The sequence below is a fragment of the Salvelinus namaycush genome, chromosome 36, assembly GCF_016432855.1.
Source record: "Salvelinus namaycush isolate Seneca chromosome 36, SaNama_1.0, whole genome shotgun sequence".
Classification (NCBI taxonomy): Eukaryota; Metazoa; Chordata; class Actinopteri; order Salmoniformes; family Salmonidae; genus Salvelinus; species Salvelinus namaycush.
In genome coordinates, this window is record NC_052342.1 from 20982823 (window position 1) to 21000584 (window position 17762).

Below are 17762 nucleotides of genomic sequence, written 5' to 3' on the forward strand. Positions count from 1 at the left end.
AGACTGTCCTGTCTGTGTGGAGCACTGAGCTATAATAAGAATGGTGTGGAGCAGACACAGAGACTGTCCTGTCTGTGTGGAGCACTGAGCTATAATAAGAATGGTGTGGAGCACACAGAGACTGTGTGTTTTTTCTTCTCTCAATCTAGAGGGATAGAAAGCAGCTGCTTCCAGAGGTATTGTCATCTGAAAATACATGATCTAAGAGATTGATAGTTGGTATTCAGCAGTCATAAAAGTATGCCTTATTTACTTTGCTGTCAGACAAAATCACTATTTTAGTAGTTCTTCACAGGCAGCAGCTCTATAGAGATGAGATGATGACTTGGAATTAAATAAAGTCATCAAATTAAACAAATATTGTATTAAAGTAATGTGAATAAATTATGTTAAAGCAGTAATGGGCAGCCACTACAATTTTAAAAAAAACTTTTATTAATTGTTTTATTCTGCGCTTACACAGCATTCAACCCATATTATGCACAGTTGATTAAAAAAAATAATGAAAAAGTTATTATTTTTTTATAATCGAACTGAAACAACCTCAAAAAGCACTAATTGCTCAGCACTATATTGAAGGCAAGGATATTATTAAGCGGTGTGCCATGAATGGCTAAGGCCTTGGGGAAGATAGAACAATATATTAGTTAACTGTGAAAAAAAGGATATATCCACACAACATTGAATCATGTTGAGAATGTAAAGGTTTTGTACAGGTAATAAGGAGGATAGCAGATGCTTTATAGATGTTAGTGTGAGTTAGTGTTTTGTTCTCTAGAACCCCTTTTTTTATACTAAATATATCAGGGACTCCCTCATAATCAGAACACAACTCAAGTGAGATCAAAATAGCATACACAGAGTTTTACTAGGACTTGTGCAGCGCATGGCTAGATGAACCAAGTCTCGGGCCCTGGGAAGGAACATTTAGGAATCGTAGAGAATCTTTAATTTTTCAAGCTAATTATCCTGACAATTTACAGAGAAAACTTTGCAGTTTAATAACAATAAAATGGGATTACACGAAGTATTGCGATGAAAAATGTATAATTGGTGGAGTAAGCCTAGTGTGGATACCTATATCCCTGTGTTCTTAACCCAGGCCCATAATGCCCTGGGTTAAGAACATCAACAATATTACAATACATTGTATTGTATTAAACACTCAAAACGTTTTCCACTGATCCCTTGACAAAATGTGTTTAAAATCGGGTGCTGTTAGTAATATTCATAAAATATTTATTTTTTTCTTCAAACACTGTTGCATGTTAAATGGATCAGCACCACACGGAGACCAACATCTGGAAGCTGTTATAGAGGTGTTCCCACACACACCAAACACGTGTCTCTCTCTTGAACACACACAAACATTTAACGGCTTATTCTAAGTCAAGAGACTAAAGGGAGGAGGCAGTGGCACACATTGCTACTCCTTGGCCACTGCTTCATCCCGCTCAGCTAAGCCTTCCTGTGAAAAAAACACACCCAGCTAATTCACCACGCAGATAACGCACACACACAGCCCAGATATTGGGTCACAAACTGCCAAGGTTAATCATCAATGAGCAGGGGAATGGTCGAAGAATGACAGCCAGCTAACATTAGTTAGATAATATTGTCGCCCACACACACACACACACATTACAGCCCTCCTATCTGTTCTAAATCATAAGCGCCACACCATTTTAGTCTTTATAACAACAGCTGGGAGCTTGAGCGTTAGATTATCCAGCTCCATGACTAACTGTAGCCAGACGCACATATGGACAGACAGACAGAAATGAACCTCCAACCTCCATACAGAAGGAAGGAAAGGTGCGGGGATCGTGGCATACCTCTTTTAGGCAGTTCCTGCAGGGGAATGGTATCCCCTCCCCCGTCGTAAGGGAGATAGGGGTCGGTCTCGGCTGAGATATCCTCCATGGTTAACTGACAGTTGGCCGCTAAGCTTACGTTAGCTCTCTCACTGCGCGTTAGCTACTCGTCTCTAGGCGAACTGTTTACCATGGAGGCAGCCTCCATGATTTACAGCAGCCACGAATAGAGTAGCGGGCTGTGTGCGTAGGCTTATTTGTGACTGTGTGTGTGCGTGAGTGACGATGTGTGTGTGTGTGTGTGTGTGAGAGCCGAGCTCTCAGCAGTTGACTGCTAAGGGGCCGGTGATGTCGTCACAGGAAAGACGATCGGCTCGCACTGGTTGGTTGTTAGGGTAGACAACTGCCAGTACTGCTGGCATCATATTGATCTGTATTGACTGCAGCACTATACAGTACATTACAGTTTTAATTTGCTGCTTACCAAGGAATTAACAAATGAATATATTAATGTTAGAAAAACTGTTTTTCTGCACAATCAATAGGCCTAATTGACTTGAATGAAGCAATTTCTCAGAGGCAGAACAGCGTGTGCGCACACACACACACACACACACACACACACACACACACACACACACACACACACACACACACACACACACACACACACACACACACACACACACACACACACACACACACACACACACACACACACACACACTAAAATCAAAATGCCATTAGAGCAAAAGCCACAGCAGGGGAGAGCAAGAGAAACAGCCAGAAGATGAAAACTACCATAAACAAATGAGTGAAACCATTAGTGCGAGACAGACTCTCCTCTACCTTCTCCTTCCCTTTTCCACAAACACATGAACTTTCTCTCTTTCGCTCTCAAACACATATGCACAAAGAGGATATGAAGCTATGTGTGAGATTTCTTCTGAAGGGTTCATAGCTACCAACAGAGCCTTCAGAAAGTATATCCCTCGACTTAGTCCACATTTGTTGTGTTACAGCCCAAATTCAAAATGGATTGAATATATACAGTGGGGAGAAGAAGTATTTGATACACTGCAGATTTTGCAGGTTTTGCTACTTACAAAGCATGTAGAGGTCTGTAATTTTTATCATAGGTACACTTCAACTGTGAGAGACGGAATCTAAAACAAAAATCCAGAACATCACATTGTATGATTTATAAGTAATTAATTGGCATTTTATTGCATGACATAAGTATTTGATCACCTACCAATCAGTAAGAATTCCGGCTCTCACAGACCTGTTCGTTTTTCTTTAAGAAGCCCTCCTGTTCTCCACTCATTACCTGTATTAACTGCACCCGTTTGAACTCGTTACCTGTATAAAAGACACCTGTCCACACACTCAATCAAACAGACTCCAACCTCTCCACAATGGCCAAGACCAGAGAGCTGTGTAAGGACATCAGGGATAGAATTGTAGACCTGCACAATGCTGGGATGGGCTACAGGACAATAGGCAAGCAGCTTGGTGAGAAGGCAACAACTGTTGGTGCAATTATTAGAAAATGGAAGAAGTTCAAGATGACGGTCAATAATCCTCGGTCTGGGGCTCCATGCAAGATCTCACCTCGTGGGGCATCAATGATCATGAGGAAGGTGAGAGATCAGCCCAGAACTACACGGCAGGACCTGGTCAATGACCTGAAGAGAGCTGGGACCACAGTCTCAAAGAAAACCATTAGTAACACACTACGCCGTCATGGATTAAAATCCTGCAGCGCACGCAAGGTCCCCCTGCTCAAGCCAGCGCATGTCCAGGCCCGTCTGAAGTTTGCCAATGACCATCTGGATGATCCAGAGGAGGAATGGGAGAAGTTCATGTGGTCTGATGAGACAAAAATAGAGCTTTTTGGTCTAAACTCCACTCGCCATGTTTGGAGGAAGAAGAAGGATGAGTACAACCCCAAGAACACCATCCCAACCGTGAAGCAGGAAGGTGGAAACATCATTCTTTGGGGATGCTTTTCTGCAAAGGGGACAGGATGACTGCACCATATTGAGGGGAGAATGGATGGGGCCATGTATCGCGAGATCTTGGCCAACAACCTCCTTCCCTCAGTAAGAGCATTGAAGATGGGTCGTGGCTGGTTCTTCCAGCATGACAACGACCCGAAACACACAGCCAGGGCAACTAAGTAGTGGCTCCGTAAGAAGCATCTCAAGGTCCTGGAGTGGCCTAGCCAGTCTCCAGACCTGAACCCAATAGAAAATCTTTGGAGGGAGCTGAAAGTCCGTATTGCCTAGCGACAGCCCCGAAACCTGAAGGATCTGGAGAAGGTCTGTATGGAGGAGTGGGCCAAAATCCCTGCTGCAGTGTGTGCAAACCTGGTCAAGAACTACAGGAAACGTATGATCTCTGTAATTGCAAACAAAGGTTTCTGTACCAAATATTAAGTTCTGCTTTTCTGATGTATCAAATACTTATGTCATGCAATAAAATGCTAATTAATTATTTAAAAATCATACAATGTGATGTTCTGGATTTTTGTTTTAGATTCCGTATCTCACAGTTGAAGTGTACCTATGATAAAAATTACAGACCTCTACATGCTTTGTAAGTAGGAAAACCTGCAAAATCGGCAGTGTATCAAATACTTCTTCTCCCCACTGTATGTTTCCCCTCACCCATCTACACACAATACCGCATAATGACAAAGTGAAAACATGTTTTTGGAAATGTTAGCAAATGTATTGAAAATGAAATACAAAAATGTCATTTACATAAGTAGTCACACCCCTGAGTCAATACATTTTAGAATCACCTTTGGTAGTGATTACAGCTGTGAGTCTTTCTGGGTAAATCTCTAAGAGCTTTGCACACCTGAAATGTACAATATTTGCACATTATTCTTTAAAAATTCTTGAAGCTCTGTCAAGTTGGTTGTTGATCATTACTAGACAGCCATTTTGTAACTAGGCCACGAATTCAATGTAGTCTTGGTAAGTGTATACTCTGCCTTTTGTTTTAGGTTATTGTCCTGCTGAAAGGTAAATTCATATCCCAGTGTCTTGTGAAAAGCAGACTGAACTAAGTTTCCTCTAGGATTTTGCCTGTGCTTAGCTCTATTACATTTATTTTTTATCCCCCCCCAAAAAATACTCCCTAGTCCTTGCCAATGACAACTATACCCATAATGTGATGCAGCCACCGCCATGTTTGAAAATACGAAGAGTGGTGCTCAGTGATGTGTTGGATTTGCCCCAAACATAAACTTTGTCCTGAAAACAAAGCGTTATTTGCATTTTTATTCAGGGGTTGGAACCGGTTCAGGGAACAGAACTGAAAACTGGAAAATAACGACATTTTTCAAGGAACAGAACCAGACCGAGAACAAAAGTGATCTATACTGTTCTGGAACAGAACCGCTATTTTAAAAGTATGGGAACCAGTTAATGTTATTTTACGTTCCGAGCATGTTTTTCAGCCCCACAAAAAAAACGCAACAAAGCGCCTATGCAAAGCCCTCACTGTCACTCAGAAGTGCATTCCAGTGCCTGCCAACTGAAAATCTTTGCCAGTGTGAGTGTGTAGACTATATGCCCCTCCCCCTCCCTACAAAGCATGCATAGTCTACTGTAGCTACTGACATTACAGGTGTGATTCAGAAATTAAGGGGAGATATTTTTTTATTAGAGAACAATTGATTAACTTTTTCAACTTTTAAGGATACCATAGTTATGGCGTTTCACAGTTGATGTATTAACTACAAAAAGGTAAGACATGTTTTTATTTTAATTCTGGTGCCGCTCTGAACACAAAAGTTTGTTAGCTAGCTAGCTTGATAGCTAGCTCTGGTCTAGCTCTCGAAAACTCTAGGCAGCATTACGTGTAATGTAATGGAACTGAGAGTCTTGGTCAAGGGCTAGCTCTGGTTCAACATTAGTTAAGCAAACTCTCTGAAATTCAAAGACATCCAAAGTTCCTTTAAAGAAGCATCTTCTCCATATGTATAATTTTGTGTGCCTAATTCAGATAAGGCATGTCATAACAACAAGATGCCCAGCGCTATCCTCACCCGCAAAATGTACGTTGCATGCCGCACCCTACACTACACTTGTCTGTCCAATGCGTGTACATAGCTTGCCCGCTCCATAGCACGTTGCTCTATCCATTGGTGAAGTAATTTAATGTCGAGCTAAATAAAAAAATATATATTTTTGAGATTTAAAAAGAAACAAAAAGGAACGATTATTTAGCTGGTCGGAACAATAGAAAGTTAAAGAAAAAATTATGTTTCTGTTCAGAACAAAACGATTGGAAAATAATTTAGGTTCAAACGCCTGGTTTTACTTTAGTGCCTTGTTGCAAACAGGATACATTTTTTTTCAGTCATTAAACTCTGTTTTAAAAAGTGACCATTGGCCTCGTGGTGAAATCTCTGTGCGGTTTCCTTCTGCTCCGGAGTTAGGAAGGACGCCTGTATCTTTGTATTTATTTTATTTAACTTCTTATGGCTGCAGGGGCAGTATTGAGTAGCTTGGATGAAAGGTGCACAGAGGTGCCCATAATAAACTGCCTGCTCCTCAGTCCCAGTTGCTAATATATGCATATTATTACTCATATTGGATAGAAAACACTCTGAAGTTTCTAAAACTGTTTGAATGATGTCTGTGAGTATAGCAGAACTCATATGGCAGGCAAAAACCTGAGAAAAAATCCAAACAGGAAGTGGGATTTCTGAGGCTGGTCGATTTTCAACCACGATCCTATTGAATTCACAGTGAGATATGGATGAGTTTGCACTTCCTACGGCTTCCACTAGATGTCAACAGTCTGTAGAACCTTGTCTGATGCCTCTACTGTGAAGGGGGGCGAATGAGAAAGGAATTAGTCAGGTCTGCCATGACCTGACCATGCTCTAACCATGCGCGTTCACTTGAGAGGGAGCTCTGTTCCATCGCTCATCTGAAGTCAATGTAATTCTCCGGTTGGAACGTTATTCAAGATTTACGTTAAAAACATTCTAAAGATTGATTCAATACATCGTTTGACATGTTTCTACTGACTGTTACGGAACTTTTGGACATTTCGTCAGCTTTTAGTGAACGCGCTTCCTGACGTTGGATTTGTTTACCAAACACGCTAACAAAAATAGATATTTGGACATAAATGATGGACATTACCGAACAAAACGAACATTTCTTGTGGAAGTGGGAGTCCTGGGAGTGCATTCCGACGAAGATCAGCAAAGGTAAGTGAAGATTTATAATGCTTTTTATGAGTTTTGTTGACTGCACAATTTGGCGGGTAACTGTATGGCTTGCTTTTGTGGCTGAACGCTTTTTTCAGATTATTGAATATTGTGTTTTGCCGTAAAGCTTTTTGAAATCTGACAGAGCGGTTGCATTAAGAACAAGTGTATCTTTAATTCTATGTAAAACATGTATCTTTCATCAAAGTTTATGATGAGTATTTATGTTATTTGACGTGGCTTTTGACGAGGTTTTTGGATATAAATATGAACTTAATCGAACAAAACATATATGTATTGTGTAACATGAAGTCCTATGTGTGTCATCTGATGAAGATCATCAAAGGTTAGTGATTAATTTTATCTCTATTTCTGCTTTTTGTGACTCCTGTCTTTGGCTGGAAAAATGACTGTGTTTGTCTGTGATTTTGCGGTGACCTAACATAATCATTTGTGGTGCTTTCGCTGAAAAGCCTATTTGAAATCGGACACTTTGGTGGGATTAACAACAAGATTAACTTTAAAATGGTATAAGATACATGTATGTTTGAGGAATTTTAATTATGAGATTTCTGTTGTTTGAATTTGGCGCCCTGCACTTTCACTGGCTGTTGTCATATCGATCCCGTTAACGGGATTGCAGCCATAAGAAGTTTTAACTAGGAAAGTCATTAGTCTAGTGTAGTGACTGGGTGTATTGATACACCTAAAACACTTCAGCGAGCAGGCCTTTCTAATCGACCTGGCCCGGGCATCCTGGAAGGATATTGACTTCATTCCGTCAGTAGAAGATGCCTGGTTATTCTTTAAAAAGTGCTTTCCTCACCATCTTAAATAAGCATGCCCCATTCAAAAAATGTAGAACCAGGAACAGATAAAGCCCTTGGTTCACTCCAGACCTGACTGCCCTTGACCAGCACAAAAACATCCTGTGGCGTACGGCATTAGCATCAACTAGCCCCCGCGATATGCAACTTTTCAGGGAAGATAGGAACCAATCTAGCTTTTTTTAAACAGAAATTTGCATCCTGCAGCAAACTCCAAAAAGTTCTGGCACACTGTAAAGTCCATGGAGATTAAGAGCACCTCCTCCCAGCTGCCCACTGCACTGAGGCTAGGAAACACTGTCACCACCAATAAATCCACAATAATCGAGAATTTCAATAAGCATTTCTCTACAGATAGCCATGCTTTCCACCTGGCTTACCCTAACCTGGTCAACAGCCCTCCACCCCCCACAGCAACTTGCCCAAGCCTCCCCTATTTCTCCTTCACCCAAATCCAGATAGCTGATGTTCTGAAAGAGCTGCAAAATCTGGACCCCTACAAACCAGCAGGGCTAGACAATCAGGACCCTCTCTTTCTAAAATTATCAGCCGAAATTGTTGCAACCCCTATTACTAGCCTGTTCAACCTCTCTTTCATATCGTCTGAGATCCCCAAAGATGTCATTTACAAAATACCCTCCAACACTCTACTCAGCAAATTGGATGCAGTCTATCACAGTGCCATCCGTTTTGTCACCAAAGCCCCATATACTACCCACCACTGCGACCTGTATGCTCTCGTTGGCTGGCCCTCGCTTCATATTCGTCGCCAAACCCACTGGCTCCAGGTCATCTGTAAGTCTTTGCTAGATAAACCCTGCCTTATCTCAGCTCACTGGTCACCATAGCAGCACCCACCCATAGCACGAGCAGGTATATTTCACTTGTCACCCCCAAAACCAACTGCTCCTTTGGCCGCCTTTCCTTCCAGTTCTCTGCTGCCAATGACTGGAACAAATTGCAACAAAAAAACAAAAAAATAATCACTGAAGCTGGAGACTCATATCTCCCTCACTAACTTTAAGCACCAGCTGTCAGAGCAGTTCACAGATCACTGCACCTGTACATTGCCCATCTGTAAATAACCCATCCAACTACCTCATCCCCATACTGTTATTTATTTTTGCTCCTTTGCACCCCAGTATCTCTACTTGCACATTCATCTTCTGCAGATCTATCACTCCAGTGTTTAATTGCTAAATTGTAATTATTTCACCACTATGGCCTATTTATTGCCTTACCTCCCTCATCTTACCTCATTTGCACACACTGTATATAGACTTTTTTTCTTCTGTGTTTGTTTATTCCATGTGCAACTCTGTTGCTTTATCTTGGCCAGGTCGCAGTTGTAAATGAGAACTTGTTCTGAACTAGCCTACCTGGTTAAATAAAAGGTGAAATACAATTTTTTTAAAGTGCAATTAATAACTTCACCATGCTCAAAAATTCAAAAAACATAATTCCACTTTGACATTATGGGGTATTGTGTGAATGACAGTGACACAACATCTACATTTAAATCATTTTAAGGCTGTAGCACAACAAAATGTGAAAAAACTCAAGGGGTGTGAATACTTTGAAGGCAGAGCACTGCCACATTTGGCAATGAGTGTGCACATGAGTGAAACTGTCACACTGCAAAACTGAAGCAGCTCTATCAAAATCAGTCACTAGAGAGCACTGCACCTGAAATGTATAGTCACACTATGACTTGTTATTATTAAGAAAGATGACATTTTGACTGCTGTGCTGGCACCATCAAACCAAACAAACAACCAAGGAAGCCCCTACCTTTTAGCACTGTTCCTGTTGCTAGGCGATGGCACAGGCGATATCAACCATCTGGAGTTTGGAAGTAAATCCCAAAAGAGAGTACAAAGTTAACGTGGCACCAGGGTTCTAGAAATCAGATGAACCAGCACTCCAGAACCAAATATGTTCTATCTCCACAGTTCCAATATGTAATTCCTCTGTTCTAAGCCTGGATCAGGTAGTTCCATTCTGTTCCACTAAAGAACATTCCCACGTCTGCCTGACACAGCACACAAGGTGGGCCAGACAAGGGTCCACTTCCACCCCCAACACACAGTGCATATAAATAGCACGAGACACACAGAAAGGCAGCTTAACCTACAGGCACAATCCTGACAGATACCGGCATTTACACTTCATGGATTGCCACTAGGCACGTGCTGATTGGACGGCAAGCTGCCAAACTGGTTCATGAGAATTCATTTTTCACTCCCCTAGTCACTTCATCCAGTTCCTACACTATATATACACAAAAGTAAGTGGCACCCCTTCAAATTAGTGGATTCGGCTATTTCAGCCACACCCGTTGCTGACAGGTGTATAAAATCGAGCACACAGCCATACAATCGCCTGTGATGGAAATGTTATACTCATGTGCTTCTCTTAGGACTAATTTCTGTGTTCTATTCATGTGCTGTTCTAATGACCAATTTCTGTGTTCATGCAAGTGGTTGACTGAACGAATCCTCACTATCAGTATCTGCAATTTGGCAGTACGCCCAGACCTTGTTTTGAGAACGAAAGATTTCTCAGTTTCAGGGTCTCAGCTTAGAGAGAAGAAGCCTTGTGAGGTATTGGTCTGTCACATGTTATGAACCAGTATTGGTCGGTCACATGAATGAAACAAACCGGTAATGATTCATTAACTATGCTAAATCATGCAAATATAACTTGTCTGTGTATAGCCATATATAAGGCAACTGCTGGGACTACCCAGGCAGAGCTCCTAATTGACATGTGTACTATGGTGCATTGAGTTGGTTGAAACCTCTCCAGCGCGCTGGCAATAAACAATGATTCATTTAAGATTGACTATGGAGTGTTGTGGAAATTCTTACACAGGGACACTGAAAGGCAAACATTGGCAGTAGAATGCCCCGTACTGAAGTGCTCAGTGACTTTCAACGTGACACTGTTATAGGATGCACACCTTTCCAACAAAGCAGCTCTTCAAATTTCTGCCCTGCTAGAGCTGCCCTGGTCAACTGTACGTGCTGTTACTGTGAAGTGGAAACATCTAGGAGCAACAGCGGCTCAGCCACGAAGTGGTAGGCCACACAAGCTCACAGAATGGGACCGCCGAGTGCTGGAGAGCATTAAACTCGTCTGTCCTCGTTTGCAACACTCACTAGAGTTCCAAACTGCCTATGGAAGCAACGTCAGCACAAGTACTGTTCGTCGGGAGCTTCATGAAATGGGTTTCCATGGCCGAGCAGCCGCACACAAGCCTAAGATCACCATGCGCAATGCCAAGTGTCAGCTGGAGTGGTGTAAAGCTCGCCACCATTGGACTCTGGAGCAGTAGAAGCGCGTTCTCTGGAGTCTGACAGATGAATCTGGGTTTGGCGGATGCCAGGAGAACGCTACCTGCCCAAATGCATAGTGCCAACTGTCAAGTTTGGTGGAAGACGAATAATGGTCTGGGGCTGTTTTTCATGGTTCGGGCTAGGCCCCTTAGTTCTAGTAAAATGGAAATCTTAATGCTACAGCATACAATGACATTCTAGACTATTCTGTGCTTCCAACTTTGTGGCAACAGTTTGGGGAAGTCCCTTTCCTGTTTCAGCCTATGGTTTGTCGAGATCGGTGTCGAAGCCAACTGACATTTACTCCTGAGGTGCTGACCTGTTGCACCTTCTACAACCACTGTGATTATTATTATTATTATTATTATTTGACCCTGCTGGTCATCTATGAACATTTTGGCCATGTTCTGTTATAAATCTCCACCCGGCACAGCCAGAAGAAGACTGGCCACCCCTCATAGCCTGGTTCCTCTCTACGTTTCTTCCTAGGTTCTGGCCTTTCTAGGGAGTTTTTCCTAGCCACCGTGCTTCTACACCTGCATTGCTTGCTGTTTGGGGTTTTAGGCTGGGTTTCTGCACAGCACCTTGTGACATCAGCTGATGTAAGAAGGGCTTTATAAATTAATTTGATTGATTGATTGATTGATTGATTGAAGAACATGACTGGTCTGAACAGAGCCCTGACCTCAACCCCATCAAAACACCTTTGGGATGAATTGGAACGCCGACTGCGAGCCAGGCCTAATCGCCCAACATCAGTGCCCAACCTAACTTGTGCCTGTGGCTGAATGGAAGCAACTCCCCGCAACAATGTTCTAGTGGAAATCTTTCCCAGAAGACAGGAGGCTGTTATAGCAGCAAAGGGGGGGACCAACTCCATATTAAAGCACATTATTTTGGAATGAGATGACGAGCAGGTGTCCACATACTTTTGTATATAACATGTGGGCATGTGTATGAACACTGACTTGAGTAGCCTGTTACTTAGTAACACATGGATAAACCTACAGGCAGTAGCTTACACCTAGGTTCACTGAGAAAGTTTGCAGACTTGGAGAATGGAGACCACTGATTGGGAGGAGATTACTGAGAGTGACCTTGTAACCCAACTCATACTCATTCCCTAGGGGGAAGGGAAACAGGACTTTATTAAATATGGTACTTAAAACATACATGGTTAAGTAGTTTTCTATAATTATCTTGTAACAAAGTACTGATGTTCTACCTTTGACCTGTGTAACTGCCAGTATCAAATGTCTGCCAGTGTTGAATGTTATGGATAAAGTTAGACTCCAGACTGAGTCAAGGGTTCACTGATAATGTATCTGTGACACTATGTGATTCTGTAGCAGCTGATGTTGTGACATCCTACAAGCCTCTCGGCTGATGTTTACAGAACATTAGGTGCTGTGTGATTAATAAGAAGGGTATTCTCAGAGAAGGCCGGTTACAATTTGTTTCTGCTTCTGCTCTGGAGGTGTCTCCCTGTTGCAACTGTTAAATAAACAAGATTGGATTCTGACTGATGTTATCAACAACTGCTCTCCTTTTGGTTCACCGGAAATTTCCCTTTACACACAGACACACAGTGGCCCGCCTTGGCATGCTTTCTCGGTGTCCTACTAAACAAAACCTGGTCACCCTCACTGGAGCAGTACTACTATATAGCCAGTCTCCACTGGGTCATTAATTATCAATGGTCTCTGGTCTCCAGTAACACTAAAGAAAAACATATCCACATGGCCTAACCAAGTTATGGAAGGTTACAGCAGAGTGCACTAGTTTGACATAACATTTCCTCGTTAGCTGGCTGTGAGGACTCCCAGAAAGAAGCAATGTAGCCTTAACATGCCCTGAGGCTCCAGCAATGTTGCATTAAAGCATTCAGACTCACTAACCTGGTTTCCCAAGCGTTTCAACATTCAACTGCTACATCCGTTCATTGTCATGCTAGGAAATATGACGAGAAGTCCGCTAAAAAGAAGTAGAAACACACTGGCGCTCAGGCAGGCAGCAAAACAGGCGTTAGGCTACATTTTGGTATTCACACATTGTGCAGTATTAGCAGTAGCGTTAGTGCCGGTCCATTCTCTGGTTACACATCTTCATTTACTTCTGGACTCTGTGGGGGAGCTTAATATGAGAAAAACTAGCCCTGTACTCAGCAATTCATAACTGCTTTCAGAGGCGCACGCACGCACGCACAAACATTTAAACACAGGAGGAACTCTGCGCTTGTACACACTGGTGAGAGACAGTGGATAAGGAGTATTGTGCAGCAGAGTAAATATGTCAAGCACTGTGTGCCCCTAAGCACAACTTCAATTACATTATAAAAATGTAAAAACCTAGTTTCGACTAGTATTACATCCAATCAGACTCAATCAACATAAACAAGACAAAAGGCTGTCATTATTTTGGTTTTCCTTGGCCTCTCCTTACATCCATGGTTTGATAAATGTACTTTAAAACTTCACTGGATCAGTGTCCCGAAATTGGGACAGTTGTTGCTCGATATACGATATGTGACTAGAATGCCGTTGTAAACAACAGCCAACTTTCCAGGACATAGACATGTTAATCTAACTGCTGTGTCCAATTTACAGTAGCTATTACAGCAAGAGAAAAAAACATGCTATTGTTTAACTTAAGGGGCAGTATTGAGTAGCTTGGATGAAAAGGTGCCCAGAGTAAACTGCCTGCTACTCAGGCCTAAAAGCTAGAATATGCATATAATTAGTATATTTGGATAGAAAACACTCTGAAGTTTCTAAAACTGTTTGAATGATGTCTGTGAGTATAACAGAACTCATATGGCAGGCAAAAACCTGAGAATAAATCCAACCAGGAAGTGGGAAATCTGAGGTTTGTAGGTTTTCAAGTCTTTGCCTATCCAATATAAAGTGTCTATGGGGTCATATTGCACTTCCTAAGGCTTCCACTAGATGTCAACAGTCTTTAGAACCTTGTTTCAGGCTTCTACTGCGAAGGAGGAGAGAATAAGAGCCGTTTCAACCAGGTGTCTGGCAGAGTGCCATGAGCTCAGTCAGGTGCACGCCCGTGAGAGGTAGCTGCATTCCTTTTCCTTTCTAAAGACAAAGGAGGTCTCCGGTTGAAACATTGAAGATTTATGTTAAAAACATCCTAAAGATTGATTCTATACATCGTTTGACATGTTTCTACGAACTGTAATATAACTTTTTGACTTTGTCTGGCCTGCGCATCGTGAATTTGGAATTGTGAACTAAACGCGCGAACAAAAAGGAGGTATTTGGACATAAATGATGGACTTTATCGAACAAAACAAACATTTATTGTGGAACTGGGATTCCTGGGAGTGCATTCTGATGAAGATCATCAAAGGTAAGTGAATATTTATAATGCTATTTCTGACTTCTGTTGACTCCACAACATGGCGGGTATCTGTTTGGCTTGTTTTGGTCTATGAGCGCTGTACTCCGATTATTGCATGGTGTGCTTTTTCCGTAAAGCTTTTTTGAAATCTGACACAGCGGTTGCATTAAGGAGAAGTATATCTATAATTCCATGTATAACGCTTGTATTTTCATCAACATTTATGATGAGTATTTCTGTAAATTGATGTGGCTCTCTGCAAAATCACCGGATGTTTTGGGAGCAAAACATTACTGAACATAAACTGAGATGTTTGGATATAAATATGAACTTTATCGAACAAAACATACATGTATTATGTAACATGAAGTCCTATGAGTGTCATCTGATGAAGATCATCAAAGGTTAGTGATTCATTTTATCTCTATTTCTTCTTTTTGTGACTCCTCTCTTTGGCTGGAAAAATGTCTGTGTTTTTCTGTGACTAGGTGCTGACTTAACATAATCGCAAGGTGTGCTTTCGTCGTAAAGCCTTTTTGAAAATCAGACACTGTGGCTGGATTAACGAGAAGTTTATCTTTAAAATGGTGTGTGATACTTGTATGTTTGAGGAATTTTAATTATGAGATTTCTGTTTGAATTTGGCGCCCGGCAGTTTCACTGGCTGTTGTCAACTCGATCCCGTTAATGGGATTTGAGCCAAAATAAGTTAACCCGGTCAAGTTCGGTTTCTGTGCAATCCTCAGACACTCTAGAAGGCAACCAAACTTGTTTCAACATTCTACATTGCGTATTGGCTACACAACATGTCAATTAGCCCATGAAGGTAAGCCATCATTACGCACCAATGAGACGAGCGTGTTCACTTGATTGAGTGTGTCATGGTCCAATGACCACCTATCATTTTGAAACATAGCTAACTAGATAGCCAATGAGCTGGGCTTTACAGTAGTATGTGAACGCCCTTTGTACAACAAACAACCATCATGCTAGAGCTGTGGGCAACAGTGTTCATTCTCAAGGGGAAAGCAAACAGGACGCACAGTAGTTTACATTACACAGCGGTTCGTTATCTTCTACAAACTTTTCTCAAAACTGAAAAAGTAAACGGATGATCTCCGCATGTGTATTTCCCACCATAAAGCATGGAGTAGGGGGTGTTATGGTGTGCTTTGCTGGTGACACTGATTTATTTCAAATTCAAGGCACACTTAACCAGCATGTCTACCACAGCATTCTGCAGCAATACGCAATGCCATCTGGTTTGGGCTTAGTGGGACTGTCATTTGTTTTTCAACAGGACAATGACCCAACACACCTCCAAGCTGTGTAAGGGCTATTTTACCAAGGAGAATGATGGAGTGCTGCATCAGACGAGCTGGCCTTCACAATCCCCAGACTTCAACCAAATTGAGATGAGTTAGACCGCAGAGTGAAGGAAAAGCAGTCAACAAGTTCTCAGCATATGTAGGAACTCCTTCAAGACTGTTGGAAAAGCATTTCAGGTTAAGCTGGTTGAGAGAATACCAAGTGTGCAAAGCTGTCATCAAGGCAAAGGGTGGCTATTTGAAGAATCTCAAATAAACAAATCAAAATATATTTTAACACTTTTTTGGTTACTACATGATTTCATGTGTGTTATTTCATAGTGTTGATGTCATCACTATTATTCTACAATGTAGAAAATAGTAAAAATAAAAGATAAACCCTTGAATGAGTAGGTGTTCTAAAACTTTTGACCGGTAGCGTGCATGTATGTATGTATGTATGTATGCATGTATGTATAGAGCAACTACAGATTGCCCCTTTAAGTCTATCAAAAGTGTGCAAGTTTGAGCATGTGTCCATTAGGCCTATGGATTTTTTTATCAGCATGAATTAGATTTAGCAATAAAAGCCCAACTTTTATTCCATAGGCTTGGATCCGCATTATGCAGCTGTAGCAAGTACGCATGTTTCACTGGCTGTCCAGTGGTTTCAAAAACAATGATTGATAGGCAGCTTAAACTTCTTGAATTCAACCATTGTTTAGGGTCAAATACACATTTAGATTTGTGAGGAGCCATCCACATCAGCCACAATCCGTAAGGCGCAAATAGCTAAATGAGAGAGCAGCAGTGTGATTCACATCAGCGCTATGTAGATATTAGAGGTCGACCAATTATGATTTTTCAACGCCGATACCGATTATTGGAGGACCAAAAAAGCCGATAGCGATTAATCTGACAATTTTTTTATTTTTTTGTAATTTTGACAATTACAACAATACTGAATGAACACTTATTTTAACTTAATATAATACATCAATAAAATCAATTTAGCCTCAAATAAATAATGAAACATGAACGCAAGAGAAGTGACACAATTTCACCTGGTTAATATTGCCTGCTAACCTGGATTTCTTTTAGCTAAATATGCAGGTTTAAAAATATATACTTCTGTGTATTGATTTTAAGAAAGGCATTGATGTTCATGGTTACTAGTTAATATTAACTAGGGAAATTGTGTCACTTCCCTTGCGTTCAGTGCAAGCAGAGTCAGGGTATATGCAGCAGTTTGGGCCACCTGGCTCGTTGTGAACTGTGTGAAGACCATTCCTTCCTAACAAAGACCGTAATTAATTTGCCAGAATTGTAAATAATTATGACATAACATTGAAGGTTGTGCAATGTAACAGCAATATTTAGACTTACCCCTCATTCTATAAAATACAGAACGGTTCCGTATTTCACTGAAAGAATAAACGTTTTGTTTTCAAAATGAGTTTCCGGATTTGACCATATTAATGACCTAAGGCTCGTATTTCTGTGTGTTTATTATAATTAAGTCTATGATTTGATATAGCAGTCTGACTGAGCGGTGGTAGGCAGCAACAGGCTCGTAAGCATTCATTCAAACAGCATTTTACTGCGTTTGCCAGCAGCTCTTAGCAATGCTTGATGCACAGCGCTGTTTATGACTTCAAGCCTATCAACTCACGAGATTAGGCTGGCAATACTATAGTGCCTATAAGAACATCCAATAATCAAAGGTATATGAAATACAAATGGTACAGAGAGAAATAGTCGACGCATCATAATTCCTATAATAACTACAACCTAAAACTTCTTAACTGGGAATATTGAAGACTCATGTTAAAAGGAACCACCAGCTTTCAAATGTTCTTGTGTTCTGAGCAAGGAACTTAAAC

The 17762-nt window shown here is 41.3% G+C and overlaps 1 protein-coding gene across 5 annotated transcripts in view; it reads right to left on the reverse strand.

Moving 5' to 3' along the window:
* The window catches only part of LOC120030631 (H(+)/Cl(-) exchange transporter 3-like), a 60841-nt gene that overhangs the window by 35183 nt on the left and 7896 nt on the right, over positions 1–17762 (reverse strand). For 2 of the 5 annotated variants that reach the window (XM_038976065.1, XM_038976062.1), the window contains exon 1: positions 1836–2117. The exons of 2 other annotated variants lie outside the window; for them this stretch is intronic. In XM_038976065.1, coding sequence (XP_038831993.1) covers positions 1836–1923 — 88 coding nt within the window. In that variant the 5' untranslated portion in view covers positions 1924–2117. Of the gene's footprint in view, positions 1–1835; positions 2118–13116; positions 13388–17762 lie in introns of those variants that run through there. One more of the 5 variants, XM_038976064.1, reaches the window with a different exon arrangement.